This window comes from Heterodontus francisci, chromosome 18 (assembly GCF_036365525.1).
Source record: "Heterodontus francisci isolate sHetFra1 chromosome 18, sHetFra1.hap1, whole genome shotgun sequence".
Classification (NCBI taxonomy): Eukaryota; Metazoa; Chordata; class Chondrichthyes; order Heterodontiformes; family Heterodontidae; genus Heterodontus; species Heterodontus francisci.
Window position 1 is genome coordinate 13,539,553 of NC_090388.1, and position 25,105 is coordinate 13,564,657.

The 25,105-nt window shown below is 42.5% G+C and overlaps 1 protein-coding gene across 4 annotated transcripts in view; it reads left to right on the forward strand.

Annotated features, from left to right (window-relative positions):
• The window catches only part of LOC137379453 (POC1 centriolar protein homolog B-like), a 110,161-nt gene that overhangs the window by 53,628 nt on the left and 31,428 nt on the right, over positions 1–25,105 (forward strand). For all 4 annotated transcript variants that reach the window (XM_068050291.1, XM_068050289.1, XM_068050290.1 and 1 more), the window contains exon 11: positions 17,330–17,536. In XM_068050291.1, the coding sequence (XP_067906392.1) occupies positions 17,330–17,536 (207 nt within the window). The remainder of the gene's footprint in view (positions 1–17,329; positions 17,537–25,105) is intronic.

Below are 25,105 nucleotides of genomic sequence, written 5' to 3' on the forward strand. Positions count from 1 at the left end.
TGGATATACTCATCATTTCTAGAAAAACATTACCTGTGTACTCATTATTACAACATTTATATAGCACCTTTTAACGTCGTAAAGTGCCCCAGGTGCTTATAAATACAAAATATTTTTCACTTGTTACGGAATATGTATTAGATTCAATTGTAGGTGGTCAAAATAGCAGCAAAAGTTTGGGCATAATTTGAATTTTTTAGTTCATGTTCATCAATTTTTTAAAATCCATTTACGGACCAGCATTTAATGCTTACCCCTAATTGCCCCTGAGAAGGGGATGGTGAGCCGACTTCTTGACAACTGTGTGGCTTGCTGGGCCATTTCAGAGGGCAGTTAAGGGTCAACCACATTGCATTAAGGTCACATCACATATCGGCCAAACCAGGTAAGGACTGCAGATCCCCTTCCCTAAAGGGGACCAAATGGGTTTTTAAGATAATCCAGTAGTTATATGGTAACCATTTACAAATCCTAGCTTTTTCTTAATTCCAGATTTATTTAATTGAATTTAAATTTCCCAGCTGCCATGGCGGGATTTGAACTCGTCTCTAGATCTTTATTCTAGGCCTCTGGATTATGTGTCTATTAACCTATTAACCTTAAACTTATGGAGCTATTGAGAAACAGCTGCTTTGCTGCAGCTCCTTGCTTGTGGGAGAGCTGGAAATTGGCAGTCTCCTACACCTAGCTGACTAACAGTTTGGGTGAAGTGGAGGACAATCATGGAGAAGGGGGAGCAGGAGCCATAGTAATTTTGTGGAACCAGGTGAATTCTCCTGGTCCCACAAAAAAAAATTTGGAACCCTTAAAGTTGTAATACTGGCTTTTCATCATACTTTCAAATGTAGGCCATCCAAATCTGAAATTGTGAGTGTCACACAGCATAATTTATTGCACTTGAAAAGCATTGAGCACGCTTCAGGTCATTGTGAACTTTACTCACCGATGCTGCAACTCAGCCAAAAGATCTTGGAGTGAACTTTTTGTATGTGACTATCGTGTTCTCTGTTAAAAGTGGAAGTTTTAAAGTGATCTAATTAATCACACAATGCCTGCTTTTACTCTGCCGATATTTTGCTCATCAGTATGTCTGAAAATTAGCATGTTAAAAGCTCATTATGTAACTCCTCCCTTCTTGATTCTCAGTCTTTAACACTGGCAATCATTAGTCCCAGCCATTTCTGCTTAGGGACTTGATGCGCTGATCCAATTAATTTAAGATGAGCACAGCAACCCCCTGCCCTGCCCTACTATAGAATTCACATGACCAGGGAATCTCTGCCATGGTCAGTGGATCTTTTGACATGCCAGCTCTGAGTGTATTGAGGAACACTGCCCTGCAGAAAAGAGGATGGAGAATTGATGAGTAGTACAATGTCGAAGCACCATGGAACATTAATGGTATGTGTGCTGTTACAGTAACTGCCATAATTCTGGCTCACATGGCTGATGCCTTCCTTTCATATTGCGCTGCACAATTGGGTAGTTTCTGGAAAGGTCCCAGCGCATTGGGAAACCACAAATGTAAGACCTCTAATTCAAGAAATGAGGAAGGCAGAAAGCAGGAAACTATAAACCAGTTAGCCTAGCATCTATCATTGGGAAAATGCTGGAATCCGTTATTAAGGAAGTAGTAGCAGGACCTTCCAAACCCACGACCTCTACCAACTAGAAAGACAAGGGCAGCAAATGCATGGGAACACCACCACCTGCAAGTTCCCCTCCAAGTTATACACCATCCTGACTTTGAACTATATTGCCGTTCCTTCACTGTTGCTGGGTCAAAATCCTGGAACTCCCTAACAGCACTGTGGACATACCTACCCCACATGGACTGCAGCAATTCAAGAAGGCAGCTCACCACCACCTTCTCGAGGGCAATTAGTGATGGGCAATAAATGTTGGCCTGGCCAGCGGCACCCACGTCCCATGAATGAATGAAAAAAGAATTGAAAATCATAATGCAATCAGGCAGAGTCAACATGGTTCTATGAAAGGAAAATCATGTTTGACAAATTTATTAGAGTTCTTTGAAGACGTAACAAGCAGGGTGGATAAAGGGGAACCAGTTGATGTAGTGTATTTGAATTTCTAAAAGGCATTTGATGAGGTGCCACATAAAAGGTAACACAATATAAGAGCTCATGGTGTTGGGGGTAATATATTAGCATGGATAGAGAATTGGCTAACAGGAAACAGAGCCGGGATAAATGGATCATTTTCAGGTTGGCAAACTTTTCTTATTTCTTCGTGGGATGTGGACATCACTGGCTATGCCAGCATTTATTGCCCATCCCTAATTGCCCTGGAGAAGGTGGTGGTGAGCTGCCTTCTTGAACTCCAGCAGTCCTTGTAATGTAGGTACATCAACAGTGCTGTTAGGAAGGGAGTTCTAGGAATTTGACCAGCGACGGTGAAGGAACGGCGATATAGTTCCAAGTTAGGATGGTGTGTGGCTTGGAGAGGAACTTGCAGATGATGGTGTTCCCGTGCATCTGCTGCTCTTGTCCTTCTAGGTGGTAGAGGTTGTGGGTTTGGAAGATGTTGTCGAAGGAACCTTGGTGAGTTGCTGCAGTGCATCTTGTAGATGGTACACACTGCTGCCACTGTGTCAGTGGTGGAGGATGGGGTGTCAGTCAAATGGGCTGCTTTGTCCTGCATGGTGTCGAGCTTCTTGAGTGTTGGATCTGCACCCATCCAGGCAAGTGGAGAGTGTTCCATCACACCCTAACTTGTGCCTTGTGGACAGACATTGGGGCGACGGGAAGTGAACTACTTGCTGCAGAAATCCCAGCCTCTGACCTCTTGTGGTGACAGCAGTTATGTGGCTGGTCCAGTTAAGTTTCTGGTCAACGGTAACCCGCAAGGTGGCGTTAGCGGGGGATTCAGCAATGGTAATGCCTTTTAAATATCATGGGGAAATGGTTAAATTCTCTATTGTTTGAGATGGTCATTGCCTGGCACTTGTGTGGTGCGAATGTTACTTGCCACTTACCAGCCTAAGCCTGGATGTTGTCCAGGTCTGGCTGCTTCAGTATCTGAGGAGTCACGAATAGTGCCGTACATTGTGCAATTATCAGTGAACATCCCACTTCTGACCTTATGATGGAGGAAAGATCATTGATGAAGCAGCTGAAGATGTTTGGGCCTAGGACACGACCCTGAAGAACTCCTGCAGTGATGTCCTGGGACTGAGATGATTGACTTCCAATAACCACAACCATCTTCCTTTTGTGCTAGGTATGATTCCAACCAGCGGAGAGTTTTCCCTCTTGATTCCCATTGATTCTAGTTTTGCTGGGGCTCCTTGATGCCATACTCAGTCAAATGCTGCCTTGATATCAAGGGCACTCGCTCTCACCTCACCTCCTGGAGTTCAGCTCTTCTGTCCATGTTTGTACCAAGGCTGTAATGTCAGGAGCGGAGTGGCCCTGGAGAAACCCAAACTGAGCGTCAGTGAGCAGATTATTGCTCCATCACTTTGCTGATCGAGCGTAGACTGATAGGGCAGTAATTGGCCGGGTTAGATTTGTCCTTTTTTTTGTATACAGGGCATACCTGAGCAATTTTCCACATTGCTGGGTGGATGCCAGTGTTGTAGCTATACTGGAACAGCTTGGTTAGGGGTGCAGTTAGTTCTGGAGCACAAGTCTTCAGTACTATTGCCGGAATGTTGTCAGGGCCCATAGTCTTTGTAGTATCCGGTGCCTTTGGCCCTTTCTTGATATCACATGGAGTGAATTGGATTGGCTGAAGACTGACATCTGTGATGCTGGGACCTCAGGAGGAGGCTGAGATGGATCATCCACTTGGCACTTCTGGCTGGCTGACAATGGATGCAAATACCTTGTCTTTTGCACTGATGTGCTGGGCTCTCCCCATCATTGAGGATGGGGATATTTGTGGAGCCTCCTCCTCCTCCTGTTAGTTGTTTAATTGTCCACCACCATTCATGACTGCAGAGCTTAGATCTGATCTGTTGGTTGTGGGATCGCTTAGCCTGTCTGTTGCATGCTGCTTCTGCTGTTTGGCCTGCAAGTTGTCCTGTATTGTAGCTTCACCAGGCTGACACCTCATTTTTAGGTATGCCTGGTGCTGCTCCTGGCATGCTCTCCTGCACTCACCAGAGTTGGACCCTGGCTTGATGGTAATGGTAGAGTGGGGGATAGGCCGGGCCATGAGGTTACAGATTGTGGTTGAATACAATTCTGCTACAGCTGATGGCCCACAGCGCCTCATGGATGCCCAGTTTTGAGGAGTTTGAAATCTATCCCATTTAGCACGGTGGTAATACCACACAAAACAATGGTGGGTATCGTCAATGTGAAGACGGTCACTCCTACCAGTACTGTCATGGACAGATGCATCTGCCACAGGTAGATTGGTGAGGATGAGCTCAAGTAGGTTTTCCCTCTTCGTTCCCTCGCCATCTGCCGCAGACTCAGTCTAGCAACCGTGTCCCTTTAGGACTCAGCCAGCTCGGTCAGTAGTAGTGCTACCGAGCCGCTCTTGGCCATGGACTTTGAAGTCCCCTGTCCAGAGTACGATCTGTGCCGTTGCTACCTTCCGAGCTTCTTCCAAGTAGTCTTCAACATGGAGAAGCACTGATTCATCAGCCGAGGTGGGGCAGTAGGTGGTAATCAGCAGGAGGTTTCCTTGTCCATGTTTGACCTGATGGCATGAGACTTCATGGGGTCCGGAGTCGATGTTAAAGACTCCCAGGGCAACTCCCTCCCTACTGTATACCACTGTGCCACTATCTCTGGTGGGTCTGTCCTGCCGGTGGGACACGACATAACCAGGGATGGTGGTGTCTGGGTCATTGTCTGTCTGTAAGATATGATTACGTGAGTATGACTTTGTCGGGCTGTAGCTTGATTAGTCTGTGGGACTACTCTCCCAATTTTGGCACAAGCCCCCAGATGTTAGTAAGGAAGACTTTGCAGGGTCAACAGGGCTGGAGTTGCTGTTGTCGTTTCCAGTGCCTGGGTCGATGCTGGGTGGTCCATCCGGTTTCATTCCTTTTCTTAGTTGTATCAAACCACTATGAAACCTGAGTGGCTTGCTTGGGCGCTTTCAGAGGGCACTTAAGAGTGAACCACATTGCTGTGGGTCTGGAGTCACATGTAGGCCAGACCAGGTAAGGACAGCCGATTTCTTTCCCTAAAGAACATGAGTGAACCAGCTGGGTTATCACAACAATCGACAGTGATTTCATGGTCACCATTAGACTGGAATTTTAATTCCAGATTTATTAATTGAATTCAAATTTCACCATCTGTCATGGTGGTATTCGAACCAGTGTCCTCAGAGCATTTGTCGGGCTCTGAGTTACTTGTCCAGTGACATTATCACTATGCCACCGCCTCATATAACAGGGATCTGTATTAGTGACTTAGATAAAGGGACGGAGTGTACTGTAGCCAAATTTGCGGATGATACAAAGATAAGTAGGAAAGCAAGTTGTGAGAAGGACACAGTGTCTGCTAAGGGCTATAGATAGGTCAAGTGAGTGGGCAGATGGAGTAAATGTTGGAAAATGTGAGGTTGAACACTTTTGTGGGGGGGGGGGGGGAAGAATCGAAAAGCAGAATGTTATTTAAATGGAGAGAGACTGCAGAAAGCTGTGGATCAGAGGGAGCTGGGTGTCCTTGTACATAACCACAGGAAGTTAGCATGCACATACAGCAAGTAATTAGGAAGGCAAATGGAATGTTGGCATTTATTGCCGGGGGATGGAGTATAAAAGTAGGGAAGTCTTGCTACTGCTGTACAGGGAATTGGTGAGACCACAACTGGAGTACTTTGTACAGTTTTGGTCTCCTTACTTAAGGAGAGATATACTTGCATTGGAAGCAGTTCAGAGAAGGTTCACTAGGCTGACTCCTGGGATGAAGGTATTTTCTTATGAGGAAAAGGTGAGCAGGTTGGGCCTATACTCATTGAAGTTTAGAAGAATGAGAGGTGATCTTATTGAGACATAAAAGATTCTGAGGGGGCTTGACAGGGTAGATGCTGAGAGAATGTTTCCCCTCGTGGGGGAATCTGGAACTAGGATGCACAGTTTCAAAATAAGAGGTCGCCCATTTAAGATGGAGATGAGGAGGAATTTCTTCTCTGAGGGTCATTAATCTTTGGAATTCTGTTCCCCAGAGAGCAGTGGAGAGTCAATGAATATATTCAAGGCTGAGTTAGACAGACTTTTGATCTACAAGGGAGTCGATGGTTATGGGGGGCAGGCAGGAAAGTGGAGTTAAGACCACAATCAGATCAACCATGATCTTAGTGAGTAGCGGAGCAGGCTCGAGAAGCCAAAGGGCCTACTGCTCCTATTTCATGTTAAGTGAACCCAAACTGCTTGACCACATTAAAAGACAGCCTACCATATGAACAAGGTGGACTAATGAACAGAGTGGTTACCCTTGAAATTATTCTATATTTTGCTCTAAGACTTGTCATTCCTAATGTAAACAAAAAAATTCCTTTAGGCCAGCTGCCTTGAAAAAGGGGCTATGCAGGCTGGATCTCTCGAAGAATTTGCTATAAGAAATATATTCCTGCAGGACAGGCAGAATCCTACAGACTGTCCAGCAGTTGGCTTCATTGAAATGTTAAATGGTGAACCTGCTCACCAGCAATCTAGTCCCACCTTGAAAGTGGATGTGAAGTTTGTGACCATAATTTTATTTCTACAGTGGCCTTGTGCACCTTGGGTTTGGGAGATGGCAGGACATCTGTGACAATCTTTGGTTTAACTTATGCCAGGAGATCAGTAAACTCTCCCTCCTCTGGTGAAATCTAGCAAATGTCAAGACAAAAGAAAGAAACATTAATTGGGAGCCAAGACGGAGATAGCTGGTAGTCTGTAAACTTTGGGGCAAGACCATGATTAATATCCAGTCATGGCTTGCCTCTTCTCTGAACAACTTGGTTGACCATGTTACTGAAAAGAAGGGTATAGTTTACCACCATATTTTCAAGTGGTGATTTGTTTTTTTTTACACCATGTCCCTAAGTTCCAAAGGCGGAACCATATAGTTTAACTAATTTTAGAAATTTATTAATTTGTTGTATGAATGTAATTGCCAAAAAAACTTGGCATTTTAACATCATTCCAAAAATGTTTGTTTTAAAGCTTTCCCTGTCCCTTTTGTGCTGATAACCTTATATTGTTCAGTACATGCAACACTATCTTGCCCAAAAAGTCCTGAGTATCCTTGGGAGTTCTATTTTTTTTCCCTAGCCTTCCCTTTTGATTAGGGGTTTGCTGCATGGCATCAATCCACTATGATGACTAATACTGCTGAAGGTGACTAATATGTGCTTTTCTAGCCATAGTACATTTTTCATATCAGGAGCGATCTCTTAAAGGAATAATCCAGGAAAGTTTCACAAAAATCAGCTTTGTTGTCCTTCTCTTTCAAAATTATATATAATGTAGAATAGTAACTTGCCTTCAGTAGGTTCATGTAGATTTTAATATTCCAACAATTTTCCTCACATCTGATGGCCCCAGTCATTTCCTGGGTGTCATGTTTTCCCAAAATGTGCATGAAAATATGGGGATTCCTAGTGCTGAATCTTGCACTGAATAGTATTAAAGAACAGTCACTGGGACGCGAGCATATTGCTGAATTAAAATGTTATTGCAAGTCAGTATTGAAGTTGTTCACCAATCTAATTTCTTTTGTAACCCTTCCCTGGAGTATTTTTACATTAGAGTCAATGTGCATACTGTAATAGAAAATGTAATTTAGGAAAATTCTAATTCATAATTATGCTACTTTAAAATATTAGCTGAAATACTAATACTGCTGCGATTGAGCAATTGATAATCTCGTGAGGGGTTATGGATTGTGCATCTAAAGTTCGAACATCAGAAACTTCTTTTAACAACATGGTGGAAATAAGTAAATGCACTTCGTAAATATACTGTGATTAGCCATATTGAATTCTACAATTCTAGTCTATATGTATATGCACGTGTAACAATGTTTGCTTGGGAAAGGATTGTTAGCTATGCCAACCATTTGGCTTTATTCCATAAATTTTTGTTAAAATAGCAGTTCTTTTTTTCTTTTTGGGCCTCCTTATCTCAAGAGACAATGGATACGCGCCTGGAGGTGGTCAGTGGTTTGTGAAGCAGCGCCTGGAGTGGCTATAAAGGCCAATTCTGGAGTGACAGGCTCTTCCACAGGTGCTGCAGAGAAATTTGTTTGTTGGGGCTGTTGCACAGTTGGCTCTCCCCTTGCGCCTCTGTCTTTTTTCCTGCCAACTACTAAGTCTCTTCGACTCGCCACAATTTAGCCCTGTCTTTATGGCTGCCCGCCAGCTCTGGCGAATGCTGGCAACTGACTCCCACGACTTGTGATCAATGTCACACGATTTCATGTCGCGTTTGCAGACGTCTTTATAACGGAGACATGGACGGCCGGTAGGTCTGATACCAGTGGCGAGCTCGCTGTACAATGTGTCTTTGGGGATCCTGCCATCTTCCATGCGGCTCACATGGCCAAGCCATCTCAAGCGCCGCTGACTCAGTAGTGTGTATAAGCTGGGGATGTTGGCCGCTTCAAGGACTTCTGTGTTGGAGATATAGTCCTAGTGCTGAATCTTGCACTGAATAGTATTAAAGAACAGTCACTGGGACGCGAGCATATTGCTGAATTAAAATGTTATTGCAAGTCAGTATTGAAGTTGTTCACCAATCTAATTTCTTTTGTAACCCTTCCCTGGAGTATTTTTACATTAGAGTCAATGTGCATACTGTAATAGAAAATGTAATTTAGGAAAATTCTAATTCATAATTATGCTACTTTAAAATATTAGCTGAAATACTAATACTGCTGCGATTGAGCAATTGATAATCTCGTGAGGGGTTATGGATTGTGCATCTAAAGTTCGAACATCAGAAACTTCTTTTAACAACATGGTGGAAATAAGTAAATGCACTTCGTAAATATACTGTGATTAGCCATATTGAATTCTACAATTCTAGTCTATATGTATATGCACGTGTAACAATGTTTGCTTGGGAAAGGATTGTTAGCTATGCCAACCATTTGGCTTTATTCCATAAATTTTTGTTAAAATAGCAGTACGACCTGGATTATACTTCGTCCTACCCTGCTTCCTTTGCAGACTTCATTCCTTTCTCCCAGTATTTCTGTCTCCATCACCAACATCTTCAACACCATGGTTTCTAAAAAAAAAAAAAATTTTTCAGCTGAAGATACCCCCTCCTCCACAGTAGACAGGACCCTCACTCAGATATGCCTCATTTCCAATGCTTCTGGGCTCGACCTTTTTCCCCTCCCAGTGACCGGGTTCTCCTTATCCTCACCTTCCACTGACCTGGCTTCACAGTCATACGATCACCTGCTATTTCTGTCACCTCCAAATGAGCCCATGTGTAAATTAATCATGTCCTCCCTTTTGCTTTCCAATGGGACTGTTCACTACATAACCCCTGGTTCACTTTTCCACCCTCCATATCACCTGTTTTTCTTACATTTGCATGCAAAGATGCCAGGGTATGCCCACACACCACCTCCAGAGTCCCCAACACTCCTTCCTTGCACAACAGCAATCTATATGTGTACCTTTTCCAACTTGGTGTACTATAAATGTTGCCCAGTATTTGGTCGTCTCAACGTTGGGAAGACCAAAGGTAGATTAGATGACCACATTGCTGAACACTCCCAAACATTGTCACTTGATGATTCAGTTCTCCATCCCTCTCCCACTCAGACGTCTCTATCTTTAAACTTATACACTGTTCCAATTAAGCTTGACGCAACCTCGAAGAACAGCAGCTTATCTTTGTTTTTACGTACTTTGCTGCTGTCTGATCTTAATATTGGCTTTAATAACTTCAGACCTTAACGATAGCTCCCACCCTTTCTTCAGCACGAGATGGTGTATCAGTGTTTTCAGGGGTGTTAGCAGATAGAGGTGGGAAAGCAAGGGTGCCAGGCACCCTTGATGTATACCTGCTTGTTTCTTCTCCTTTTCCAGGGTCCTGTTTGCTTTTGTATTCCTGTTCTGCTTTGCCACTTTTCCCAGTACCATTTCCACCCGTCTCACTTCTCCCCACACGCATACACCCCATCAAACACCCACCCTCATCCCACTGCATCAGCTATTCACATGTTCTCTTGTCTCTTAAATGTCTTTAATATTTCTCAGTATGCCTCTTATTGTTTCATTTCAGTGACTTCAGCTTATTATTTATCACCTGTTTTCTCCCTCTGTCTGCCTTTTGCTCTGTTCCTTTTGTAAATACTTTTCCTCTTTCCATTGTGATGAGTAGTCCAGACCTGAAACCTTAACATGCCTTTTCTCCCTATAGTTACTGTGGACCTGCTATTTGTTTCAGAATTCCAATATTTGCAGTTTTTTTGCTTTTTATGCATCTTTATGCAGTGGTCTCTGAAATGCAATTTTTGAAATACCTTGTTGAAATGTCAGTAGGTCCAGTACTGAAGCTTAGTGGGTTTTTTTGTCTTTGCTATGTGAAAAACCAGAGACCGATCAAGTTCCAGGAATTATTTCTGATCCTTCACTTCCTGTGTTACTGCTCACCCCTGACCTCGCTGCTGTGAAATCACAAATAGCCCTCATTAGTATCTATAATAGCAACTTGTTTCATGTACAGATACAGTCAGTGTTGCTGTTTCATATAGTTGATAAGGAAGCATTCAAAGAATGCTCAACAAGCCATCAGCCACAGTGGTCTGTAGCAACTGTTCCTTCCTCTCTTCCTGTTTAAAAGTAACTTCCTTCAGGGAGAAATGCACCCAAGGTATGTAGCTGCAGAAGTTCCACAGGAAATGATATCTGTCTGGTGCTGACAGGATAGTGTTTTTGTCACTTGGCTTGCCAGGCTGTAATGAGCTTCCTGCTGACATAAAGATGATTTACTAATCTAAATGCCATTTCCATGAGAAGTGAGCTTAGAGTTTTGCAGAGGATACTAAAGTTAGCACCTAACAGTTGTCCGGCACATCAGTTACCAAACTGCTACAGATTTTTTTCCCCAGTGCCATTAGATTTATAAAAGGACATTCCTTGGTGTTACTTAGTGAGACCGATCTTGATATTGCTGGTAATAAATGAAACAGTCACTGAATAATGAATACCCTGGTGAATGATATATTATTTTCACTGAATCTACACTGCAGTGTTATATGCCATGGAACAGTAGATTTGAGATCTAATGTACTACGCTATCATTTGTATGAATGGTAAAATTATTTGTAGTATGTTAAATCTTGTGCTGATGTCAAGCACTGTTTCAAAAAGTGTGTCCTGGTGTGTTTGTTGAGTGGATGAGATAAAGCCGGGTTTTTGTGCACTGTTGCTTTTTGTTTTCAAATTATAGATGCATTGGCAGAATGCTGCTTATTATTTCACCACTGCACTACAATACAAAATTACAGTTGCAACTTTCCCACATTTCATGACCATACAAATCTAAAATTAAATTTCTCAAATGTTGAAGCCACTATTTTGTTGGAAGTATTCAGAGGAGTGACTGTGCATGGCGTAATGAAACTCCTGTTTTAAAAAGAAATATGTGCGGTGTACAAAAAAATTACTAATGTAGCATGGGATCTGCATCAGAATTGGGTGATTTTTGCAAGTTAGGAAAATATCAAATAAGATTGGTCTTTCAAGTTCAGCTACTCACCTCTAAAACATCACACAGCAATCTAGTACCTCTTGCTTAAAAATGACCTTTTTTTTTGAGGAGAATAGTACCAATTTTAAAAATCCATTACAAAAAATTTTAGTATAGTTGATTTTTCTTTATCAGAAATAGTTAACCATATTGGGGTTGTAAGAGGGGGCAAGGAGAGATTAAACTTAAGTCTGGAAATATTATTTAGATAAGATCAAGATGTACTAAGTTGCTACCACTGCCACCTTTTACTGATGAAAGCTGGACATTTGGATCTAAAAGCATCTTTTGAAGACTTTTAGTAACAATATATAGCTGTGCAGTCATGTCATTTCAGAAATAGCTTGTCCAGTGCAATTATACATAAAATCCAGGCTTTGTAACCAGGTTTAATCTCATCTACTTGACAGACAAACGCACTAGGACTCCTATTTTGAATTAGATGCCTGGCATTTGCACAAGATTTAAGATGCGACAAATAATTTTACCATTCATACGACTGTGCAGTACATTAGATCTCAAACCTACTGTGCATATTATTTTTTGCAGAAACAAATTTAATAAATTTAGTGATACATATTCAGGAAAATCAAATCAAGTAGTTTTTTTCTAGAGAAGGAGGATAAAGAAGAAGTGACGATTCATGATCTCTGTTTCTAACCACAGGACTGGTAAGGAATTAATGAAAAATAAATTTTAAAAACCCTTTAATTTGAGAGAAATGAATAATCCATTGGTGTAGCTAACTACATGCTGAAGTCTTCTGGGGCAATTGCAATATTTCTATGCATTTCTCAAATGTTCAACTCAAAGTATACTTCCCCTTGTTATTTTTGTCTGCTATTGGCTTGATAAGTATTTCTGCAATTTATGAACATGCAAGCACATTATCCTTCCTGTGCAGGTATTTCTAGTATCAATTTCTGTTAGAGTATTTCCTGTTGGAGTATTTCTCACCTTTGACGTCCTTCATTTCTTACTGAATGCAATGCTTTTATCTTGCCTTTTCTGTGCAATATATTTTTGAGTTAGTCACTTTCTTTAATGAGGGGATCAGAACTTTGAACTTAAAGGCAATGACAAAAATCTTCTACAAGTGTCTGCTCCCTGGGGGGAGGGGTAGGGGGTAATATTTTCTTTTGTTTGTATAGTTCTTAAAATCTGATTATGAAACAGTTTTTTGACATTTGGGATTCTTTTCTGAATTTATTGTAAGATAATTGTTCATATACCACAACCTGTATAAAAAAAAAACCACATAAGGTCTGCTATCTAAAGATGGTAAACAAGTGAGTTTGATGAAAGTAGGAGATCATAAAGTGACTTGGAACATATTCCAGACAAAAACTGCAATTTTAGCCATTTTTGAATTGAAAAACTTATTGAAGTTCTAGATTTCCGTTCAGGGTGGACAGAGGAAGATTCTGTTTAGCTCTTCACCTTACCCTTTCTGTTTTTATGTACAGTGATATTCATTTTTGTGTGTGAGGGACTCTCACCCTTCCATTTTCTGAAATCATTGACACACTTCCAGGCACCCCTGTCCAAACCTCTGAAAGATCTTGCCTGCTAACCAAGGGAAAGCAATCCTATTATTTCTGAAAATGTGTTTTTTTTTTATTTCCAAAATATACATTTTTCATAAAAATCTGTTAGAAACTGTTTGGTAATGTATATTTAACAGCACCAAGTCAAAAATTACAAACATTGCAAGGGAGATCAGTTTCCTTCAATACAATCATGAGTTGCCTCACAACCCTTCCAATTCATTTGTCGTGCCATATACATTTTTACATTTTACAGCAAACGAAAAATTTCCCAATACAGTTCGAGGGGTTTCCCATGGATCCAGCCCCTCAGTTCAGCTTGGTGGGGAGACCTTACACAGTGGTCTTTCCCCATTGAGCCTTTGCTGCGGCTGCCCCAAGCTTTAGTGTGTCCCTCAGCACGTAGTCCTGGACCTTGGAATGTGCCAGTCTGCAGCAGTCAGTCATGGACAACTCTTTGTGCTGGAAGACCAGCAAGTTTCAGGCAGACCAAAGGGCGTCTTTCACCGAATTGATAGTCCTCCAGCAGCAGTTGATGTTTGTCTCGGTGTCTGTCCCTGGGAACAGCCCGTAGAGCACAGACTCCTGTGTTACAGAGCTGCTTGGGATGAACACTGCATCTCTTTCTGAAAATGTGTTCTTATTGGTATATACAGCTTTAGCTCAGTGATGGCATTCTCACTGCCGGGGCTGGATTTTACTAAGCCCACAATATTGGGCTCCACGTCACGGGTGGCCGGAAGATCATTCTGGCAGAGGCCCGCCATGGAGGCCGATGCCAGGAGGGCCTGGCTCGATTCTCCTGGAGACAGCAAGGCTCCATGGTAGCCCCTCTGCGCTGCTGGGCGACAGGACCTCAATTTCAATATTTAAATCAATGACATGAATAAATTGAAATGACCTTACCCGTAATCTTCCAGGCCTGCCGCAATTCTCAGTGCTGCAGCTGGCTCTCTTCTGGGAAAAGCTGGCATGATGCTGGTGGGGAAGGGGGAGGAGTTACGATTTCCAGTGCGGGTGGGAGGGAGTCAAATAAAGGTAATGAGTGTAGGGGATGATGGGAAAGGGTGAACTTTAAACTTTGTGCAGTCTGGGGAAAGGTGATTAGATTAGATATACAGCACCGAAACAGGCCCTTCGGCCCACCGAGTCGGTGCCGAACATCAACCACCCATTTATACTAATCCTACACTAATCCCATTTTCCTACCAAACATCCCCACCTGTCCTTATATTTCCCTACCACCTACCTATACTAGTGACAATTTATAATGGCCAATTTACCTATCAACCTGCAAGTCTTTTGGTTTGTGGGAGGAAACCGGAGCACCCGGAGAAAACCCACGCAGACACAGGGAGAACTTGCAAACTCCACACAGGCAGTACCCGGAATCGAACCCGGGTCCCTGGAGCTGTGAGGCTGCGGTGCTAACCACTGCGCCACTGTGGTGGTGGGAAGGTCAGATTTAAAAGGTAAGTGTTTTTGGGGGGAAAAGGGCAAGTACTAATATTTTTATTGGGGGGGGTTGGAAAGGGGTATCACAATTTTATTGTAATTTTGGTGGGGGGGTGGGGGTTCACTTTAAAAATTCAAATTTGCCAGTGGGGCTGGCTGCCCTTTATAAATGGCGCCAGCACCTGCGCACAGGCACCTGATGCCATTACTGGTGTCGGACAGCCCGCCCCCTCCACCTGATTGGGGAGGGAGGGGGGGGCGGGCTGCCCTGGCTATTTAAATGAGTCACAGCACAGGAGATCATGGTGGCTTTTTGACGTGTAGCCCGCATATGCAGGCTTCTGTTCTTTGAGCTCGATGGTGGGCTCTTAAAATCCAGCCCCCTAAGTCAGTAGTTTATGGGATTGGCCACCATGTCAGACAGTACCGGGGAGCAGAGAAGAATTTCAGTCTCTGAATACTGTGTTGACATCCTGTGGAGTACACACGTCTAATAGGAGTGGAGTAGCACTGGCAAAGAGACCAGGGCTCCAGCCTCTGAACACTGGGTTGACATCCAGTGGAGTACTTGCATTCGAAGAAGGGTCACTGACCCGAAACGTTAACTCTGCTTCTCTTTCCACCTATTGCAACTCGTCAGTTTTCGTGGTAAACAACTTGTTCAGGTAAGATGGGACTTTGGAGCGAAAACAACCCAGAGCATGATCTGCTGGATGTAAAGAAGTTGAAGATTGCTTATTTCGTAGAAGAGAAGAACAAGATGTACAGAAACAGAAATATTCTAGTATGTCAGTTAATACAGAAATCTGATGCCCTGTGGGGACCCCTTGGAATTTGCCTGAATTGGAAACTCAATCATATGAAGCATCCACTAACATCATCTAAAACTGAGACGTGTGCTTTAATTTAGTCAAGCCTCTCAACATGGGAAAAGGTACCATTTCGTCTCCTCCAGGCCTAATTTGGTTTGTTTGCACCTTCTCCAAATGTTAAAGAGCTAGTGTTTGGCAGTGGCAGTATATGAATTAGCATTACTTTCAATGCAGCTGCTTTAGAACTAATAAAACTGAAAGCAGTTTTATGCTAGAATTGTGAAGTTTTCTCTCCCAAGAGTATTTTCCTAAATAAAATGTCCATGACTCTCTGCTATCTGAGTTCATTGCCTGGGCGCTGAACTGTGAAGAATGGATGGTGCTTAATTATTGCTTCAGAAACCCAAGCTACTGTGTCACTACCACACAGTGAGAATCATCATTTATGCCTGACAGGAAACAATATTAATCAATTACTGACAGATCACTGTGATATCATATTTACAGAAGCTACCAGTTTAATTTCCTGCATGACATCCGGCTGGTAATACTGTGGTAATAGCTTCCTGCATTGATGCATCAAGCGTGCTTTGTGTCTTGTTTTTTTTTCTTCTGACTCAGAAGTAATTCCACAAAGTCTACCAGCTATCATTGTGCTTAGCTTAGTCTGTATGCCTAGCTTTCTTAGTGTTGAAGGAACCTGTCTGCATTGTATTAATTGGCCACAGGGATGGTAATTATTGTTCAGCTATTTTGAACGTCAAGAACGTCTTTACAAGGGCATTTCTGAGACCATTATAATTCATATATATTTTTGACGCCTGAGGTGAGAGGTTAAAGATTGAGAATACTTCTGAAAATTTAAGTTTTTGATGTGGAATAAACTGCATACACCCTGCAACCTCTGCAATATATAATTTATTCCACTAACATTTTGAGCTAAAAACCAATATGGAGGCTGACTTGTGTCCCAGTGTGCAGTACCAGGGGATAGTGGGATGTAGATTATTCCATTACTCTCCCTAGTTTCCCATGTGTGCCTTATTGCTGTATGAAGGGCAGGAGGGAATAATGGAGGAGAACATTGTTACAAGGGCCGTTCTTCCTTCAACTAAATCTGAACAGCTTGCTTACTTTCTGTGAAGATCAGTGCTTTGCTTAAAGTATTCATATTTCTATGAGGAATTAATATATGAAATATATTAACATTGCAATACTTTTAAAAAGTAGACAAAAGGATTTATTTTGCTTACTGAGTATCAGAATTAAAATTGTTTCTGAATAACATTATATTCTTGGCAATGATCTTTATTATATTTCAGGTAGTTTTTAGCATGAATAGATCTGTTTTTAAATCTTCTCACTGGATGAGATACAGATCATAAGAACAGATGGGTTGCAGATGTAAATGCAATTGGTCAGGAGCTGTTAAATTCTCTGTATACTATAAGCTTTGTTGCTTAAATAAAAGCAAAATACTGCGGATGCTGGAAATCTCAAACGGAAACAAGAAATGCTGGAATCACTCAGCAGGTCTGGCAGCATCTGTGGAAAGAGAAGCAGAGTTAACGTTTCGGGTCAGTGACCCTTGTTCGGAACGTCACTGACCCGAAACGTTAACTCTGCTTCTCTTTCCACAGATGCTGCCAGACCTGCGAAGCTTTGTTGCTTAGTGTCTTCCTTTGCCAGACTTCATTCAGTAGTGAGAACTGTTTAAAGTTAGGCATCATACAGGAAGACAAATGGAAACTAATGTCTTTATGCACATTACATTGGAATGCACAAATGACATTTCTCTTGCTTTTTCCCCCCCTTCTGTCAATTGATTGCAGTCAAGAGCAGCAGAGCCAAATTGTATCTCACTTTTGACAGACCAGGTGAGCAGTTCCCTTGATCCTTCATATCCAGTAAGCTCCCGTGGACTGGACCCAGCGAATAATGAACCCGTAACTAGCCCTCTGGAGGACCACACAGGCATCCCACCAAAACTTGCCAGCACGTTAGGGCACATTGTAGAGCAACTGGATGTTTTAACCCAGGTGAGTGAATGTATAGGTAAAAGATCTAACTTCCAACAATTTGTTTTACCAATAAATTTTTCTTTTGCTGTTTTTATTTTGGGAGCCTTTTAGTGCCTCTTTTCTTGAGTTTCTTTTTTGCCTGAGGTGGGGGAGAAATGAAAACCTGTAATTTGGTTTTGGTACAGTCAAAATAACTGCATACTGCCTGTACTACACTGTACTTTTGTTGACTTTAACCAGGCAAGATTGCACCACCTAGTTTTGCATAGAGTTTAAAAAGTGATCTTGTAATGAAGTAAGACCATTACTGCAGGACTTGTCCCCCTCCCCAGAAAACCCTTGCCTTGTAGTGTTAACCTCCATACAACCAAAATGTGTGAAATCACAAGAACATAAGCAACTGAAAGAGGTTATTTTCTCATCGAGCCTGATCCTTCCATACACAATGTGCTATTAAACTAACAATCTCCCGAGAAAGAACAACTGATTAAAATTTCAGGATAAAGCTTGTGATAGTGAAATTTCACTCATTACAGTAACACGATGACAGTCCAAGCAAGCAGTCAAATGCCCTGCTTACCTCACCAAGCTTCTGCTGATGGCAATTCCAACTCCAGTGGTCATCAAGTAAGAAAGTTTGCATTTGTTTGGGACTTTTCCCATGATCAGGAAATTCCAAAGCACGTATCTAATTTGTACACCATAAGATACCAGTGAGAGTGAGTTAAATGACCAGATCATCTGTTTTCCTGGTCTTGGTTGGGAGAGAAATTTTGATCAGGACCCAGGAGACCAACGCCCCTCCCCCTGCTCCTCTTTGAATAGTGCCATGGGATCTTTAATTCAGGCTGGTTTAACATCTGTCCCTCGGTACTGCCTGAAGTGTCAACTTAGATTATGTGCACAAGTCAAAAGAACAGGAATAATCAATTCAGCCCCTCATGCCTGTTCCACTATTCAGTTAGATCACTGCTGATCTGTACCTCAACCTCCTTTTATCCTCATTTGTTCCACATCCCTTGATCCTGCAGAGGCCTCAGAGGCTTTAAAATCCAGCTAATGTGGTGGGTTTCTAAAGTAATTCCCAGTTTTTTGCTCGCTGGCCATTTGAAAAAGGTTTGGTGGTGCAAAACGGTGTTATAAATCATGGCTTTAAAACACTTGCAGTTTCAGTTCTGTTGATTTGAAATCTGGCCTGCAGTATAACCAAGGTAGTCCCCGCACTGCTGGGAGAGTTGGGCAATATTAGAGTTGCTTTCTGTAGTAGTTTTGCAATACAGACAGGTAATATGACACTTTATGCTATTCAATCCATTTCACCCCAATGCCTCCATTATCAAGCAGCTAGCTCATGCAATATGAAGTGGAAAACATAATGGTTAATTTAATTTTGTGCAAGATTAAACTTAAAGGTTGGTTCAGGTTACTTGGCAGAGAGGGAAAAGGAAGACTAACTGAACTGCATTTATGTAACAACTTAAGACATCTCCAGGATTGCAAATCAACAGCTTAAATATTTATTGTATTTACAACATACAAAAACAGCTCAAAGCACTTTGCAGTACAGAATATATTGAGTGTAAATGAAGTCATGGGAGGGAAAGAAGAAATGAAAGGCAAAAACAGCCGAAAAACAGGATCTCAAGGAGAATTTTGAGGTGAGCCTGAAGGGGAAGTGACTGGAAATGCTGAGGAAAGAAATTCAAAGGATGTGGGAAAGGTAGCTGTCAATGGTGGAGCAGAGGGAGCGAGGAACAAGAAATAGGCTGGCCCTCATGATAGCTGACACTGTCGATGGTTCTTCTCCCTTTCAAAACCAATGTCAGCATATCGTCCTGAGAGCATAAAAATCAAGCTCATAGTATGGCTTTGGAGTCACATGTAAGCTTATTTTTCCTAAGGGCATTAATGAACAAGATGGATACAGGAGCAGGAATAGGCCACTTCGCCCTTCGAGGCTGATCCGCCATTCCATAAGTTCATGGCTGAACTAATTAGTCCACATTACCACCTACCCCCGATAACCTTCCACCCCCTTGGTATCAGGAATCTATCTACCTCTGCCTTAAAAATATTCAAAGACTCTGCTTCCACCGCCTTCTGTTAAAGAGCATTTCAAAGACTGACGACCCTCAGAGAAAAAAATTCTCCTCATCTGTGTCTTAAATGGGCGACCCCTTATTTTTAAACAGTGACCCCTAGTTCTAGATTCTCCCACAAGGGGAAACATGCTTTCCATATCCACCCTGTCAAGACCCCTCAGGATCTTATGTTGCAATCAAGTCGCCTCTTGCTCTTCTAAATTCCAGCAGATACAAGCCTAGCCTGTCCAATCTTTCCTTGTAAGACAGCTTGCTCATTCCAGGTATTAGTCTAGTAAACTTTCTCTCACCTGCCTCCAACGCATTTACATCCTTCTTTAAGGAGACCAGTACTGTACACATAGATGTGGTCTCACCAATACCCTGTACAGCTGAAGCATAACCTCCCTACTTTTGTATTCAATTCCCCTCACGATAAACAATAACATTCTATTAGCTTTCCTAATTATTTGCTGTACCTGCATATTAACCTTTTGCAATTCATGCACTAGGACACCCAGTTCCCTCTGCATCTCAGAGCCCTGCAATCGCTCACCATTTAGATAATATGCTTTTTTTATTCCTCCTGCCAAAGTGGACAATTTCACACTTTCCCACTTTATACTCCATTTGCCAGGTCTTTGCCCACTCACTTAACCTATCTATATCCCTTTGTAGCCCCCTTATGTCCTCTTCACAAGTTACTTCCCTACCTATCTTTGTGTCATCAGCAAATTTAGCAACCGTACCTTCGGTCCCTTCATCTAAGTCATTTATATAAATTGTAAAAAGTTGAGGCCCCAGCACAGATCCCTGTGGCACACTGCGTGTTACATCTTGCCAACCAGAATGACCCATTTATGCCTACTGTTTCCTGTTAGCTAACCAATCTTCTATCCATGCCAATATGTTACCCGCTACACCATGAGCTTTTATTTTCTGCAATAATCTTTGATGTGGCACCTTATCAAATGCCTTCTGGAAATCTAAGTACAATACATGCACTGGTTCCCCTTTATCCACAGCACATGTAACTCCCTCAAAGAACTCCAATAAATTGGTTAAACATGATTTCCCTTTCACAAAACCGTGTTGACTCTGCCTGATTACCTTGAATTTTTCTAAATGCCCTGCTATAGCATCTTTAATAATAGCTTCTAACATTTTCCCTCAGACAGATGTTGTTAACTGGCCTGTAGTTTCCTGCTTTCTGTCTCCCTCCCTTTTTGAATAAAGGAGTTATATTCGCTATTTTCCAATCTAATGGAACCTTCCCCGAATTTAGGGAATTTTGTAAAATTAAAACTAATGCATCAACTATCTCACTAGCTACTTCTTTTAAGACCCAAGGATGAAATCCATCAGAACCCGGGGACTTGTCAGCCCGCAGCTTCACCAGTTTGTTCAGTACCACTTCCCTGGTGATTGTAATTTTGAGTTCCTCCCTCCCATTTCCTGACTTACAGCTAATACTGGGGTGTTACTTGTATCCTCAATAGTGAAGACCGATGCAAAATATCTGTTCAATTCATCTGCCGTCTCCTTATTATCCATTATTATTTCCCCAGACTCACTTTTTATAGGACCAACCCTCACTTTGTTAACTTTTTTTTGCTTTTTAAATATCTATAGAAACTCTTACTATCTATCTTTATATTTCTAGCTAGCTGTCTCTCGTACTCTAATTTTACCTTCCTTATCAATCTTTTAGTCATTCTTTGCTGTTTTTTATATTCTGTCCAATTTTCCTACCTGCCTCCTGTATTTGGACAATTATAGGCTTTTTCTTTAGTTTAGTTTAGAGATACAGCACTGAAACAGGCCCTTCGGCCCACCGTGTCTGTGCCGACCATCAACCACTCATTTATAATAATCCTACACTAATTCTATATTCCTACCACACCCCCACCTGTCCCTATATTTCCCTACCACCTACCTATACTAGGGGCAATTTATAATGGCCAATTTACCTATCAACCTGCAAGTCTTTTGGCTTGTGGGAGGAAACCCACGCAGACACCGGGAGAACTTGCAAACTCCACACAGGCAGTACCCAGAGTTGAACCCGGGTCGCTGGAGCTGTGAGGCTGCGGTGCTAACCACTGTGCCGCCCTTTAAGCTTGATGCTATCTTTAACTGTTTTAGTTAACCACGGATGGAGGGTCCCACCGTTGAATTTTTTCTTTCCCATTGAAATGTATCTGTTCTGTGTATTCTGAAATATCCCTTTAAATGCCTGCCACTTTATCTCCATTGGCATATCCCTTAACCTGATTTGCCAATTCACTTTAGCTAGCTCTGCTTTCATGCCCTCATAATTGCCCTTACTTAAGTTTAAAATGCTAGTTTTGACCCCCCCTTCTCTCAAACTGAATGTAAAATTCAATCATATTATGCTCGCTGCTACCTAGGGGCGCCTTAACTATGAGGTCATTAATTAATCCTATCTCGTTGCACAATACCAGGTCTAGTATAGCCTGTTAATAAAAACAAGAAATGCTGGAATCACTCGGCAGGTCTGGCAGCATCTGTGGAAAGAGAAGCAGAGTTAACGTTTCAGGTCAGTGACCCTTCTTCGGAACTGACAAATATAAGAAAAGTCACAGATTATAAGCAAGTGAGGTGGGGGTGGGGCGAGAGATAACAAAGGAGAAGGTGTAGATTGGACCAGGCCACATAGCTGACCAAAAGGTCACAGAGCAAAGGCAAACAATATGTTAATGGTGTGTTGAAAGACAAAGCATTAGTACAGATTAGGTGTAAATACACTGAATATTGAACAGCAGCAAGTGCAAACCTGAAAAAAACAGTGGGTAAGCAAACTGAACAAACTAAGATGAAATGAAATGAAATAAATGCAAAAAAAATTGTAAAAAATGTAAAAAAGAATGTAGAAAAAAGGAAGAAAAAATAACTAAAAATGAAAGTAAAATGGGGGGCTGTCATGCTCTGAAATTATTGAACTCAATGTTCAGTCCGGCAGGCTGTAGTGTGCCTAATCGGTAGATGAGATGCTGTTCCTCGAGCTTGTGTTGATGTTCACTGGAACACTGCAGCAATCCCAGGACAGAGATGTGAGCATGAGAGCAGGGGGGAGTGTTGAAATGGCAAGCAACCGGAAGCTCAGGTTCCTGCTTGCGGACTGAGCGGAGATGTTCCGCAAAGCGGTCACCCAGTCTGCGCTTGGTCTCCCCAATGTAGAGGAGACCATACTGTGAGCAGTGAATACAGTATACTACATTGAAAGAAGTACAAGTAAATCGCTGCTTCACCTGAAAGGAGTGTTTGGGGCCTGGGATAGTGAGGAGAGAGGAGGTAAATGGGCAGGTATTACACCTCCTGCGATTGCAGGGGAAGGTGACCTGGGACAGGGACGAGGTGGTGGGGGTAATGGAGGAGTGGACCAGGGTGTCGCGGAGGGAACGATCCCTTCGGAATGCTGACAGGGGAAGGGAGGGGAAGATGCGACTGGTAGTGGCATCACGCTGGAGGTGGCAAAAGTGGCGGAGGATGATCCTTTGGATATGGAGGCTGGTGGGATGAAAAGTGAGGACAAGGGGAACCCTGTCACGGTTCTGGGAGGGAGGGGAAGGGGTGAGGGTAGAGGTGCGGGGAATGCTTATAATCTGTGACTTTTCTCATATTTGTCAGTTCCGAAGAAGGGTCACTGACCTGAAACGTTAACTCTGCTTCTCTTTCCACAGATGCTGCCAGACCTGCTGCGTGATTCCAGCATTTCTTGTTTTTATTTCAGATTTCCAGCATCCGCAGTATTTTGCTTTTATTCTAGTATAGCCTGTTCTCTGGCTCCAGAAAGTATTGTTACAAGAAATTATCCTGAAAACATTCTATGTATTCCTCATCTAGGCTACCTCTGCCCATCTGATTTTTTTCCAGTCTAACATGTAGATTAAAATTCCCCATAATTATCGCTTTCTGACAAGCTGCCATTATTTCTTCCTTTATCCCCTGTCCTACAGTGAAGTTAATGTTAGGTGGCCTGTACACCACTCCCACAAGTGACATCTTGCCTTTATGATTTCTCATCTCTACCCAATCTGCTTCTACATCCTGATCTCCTGAACTTGGGTCATCCTGCTCTATTGTGCTAATACCATCATTAATTAACAGCACTACCCCTCCACGTTTTCCTAGCTTCCTGTCCTTCCTAAATGCCATGTATCCTTCAATATTCAGGTCCTAATCTATGTAGGCCATGTAATCGCTATCCGATCATATTTATTTCTATTTGTGCTCTCAGTTCATCTGTTTTTTTTTAGATTCCTACATGCATTCAGATACAGAGCCTTTAGTTGTGTCCTTTTTTATTAGTTTAGTTAGCTCTAGCCTTATTTGTCCCTTCCTGTCGCAGTCTCTTTATCATTTCCCAAATTTAATACCTTTCTCTCTTGTTTTGTCTCTACTCCTTGATTTACCATATCTTCCCAAATTTGATCCCTTGCCCCCACTATTCAGTTTAAAATTCTCTCTACTTCCCTAGTTATGCGGCTTGCTAAAACACCGGCCCCAGCACGGTTCAGGTATAGGTCGTCCCAACGGTACAGCACCACTTTCCCCAGTACTACTGCCAGTGCCCCATGAACCAGAACCCACTTCTACCACACCAGTCTTTTGAGCCACGCATTAATTTCTCTAATCTTATTTTCCCACTGCCAATTTGCACATGGCTCCGGTCATAATCCAGAAATTATTACCTTTTGAGGTTCTGCTTAATTTGGCACCTAGTTCCTCATACTGTCTATGCAGAACCTCTTTCCTTGTCCTGCCTATGTCGTTGGTACCTACATGGACCACGATGACTGGATCCTCCCGCTCCTACTCTAAGTTCGTCTCAAGCCCTGCGCAGATGTCCTGAACCCTGACACTGGGCAGGCAACACAGCTGTCTGGACTCTTGTTCTTTGCTGCAGAGAACAGTGTCAATCCCCATAACTATACTGTCCCCTCCTACTATTGCATTCCTATTTTCCCCCTCCACTTGGATGACTTCCTGTACCATGGTGCCATGGTCAGGTTACTCATCCACCCTGCAGCCCCCACTGTCATCCAAACAAGCTGAAAGAACCTCATACCTGTTGGGCAATCGCAAAGGCTGAGGCTCCTGCCCTCTGTGTCCCCTTATCTGCCTTAGCTGCAGCCACACTCACCTGTCCCTAACCACTGACCAAATCAGAAGACCCTATCCTAAGGGGTGTGACTGCCTCCTGGTACAAAATGTCCAGGTAACTTTTCCCCCTCCCTGATGTGTCGCAGTGTCTTTTTACAACAATCCAGTAAGTTTAATGATCATTCTGTGTGGCAGCCCACAATATAGCAATTTAATGAACTACATTTTGCAACTTGCCACGGTGGGATTTGAACTGAACCTCTTGAATTGTTAGTCCAGTATTATAACCACTAAGCGACCCACCCTGATTGTTATGTGGTAAGCATGTACAGCAAGATGTATGCCATACTCTTCAGAAAGCTGCAGTGCTGAATGAATT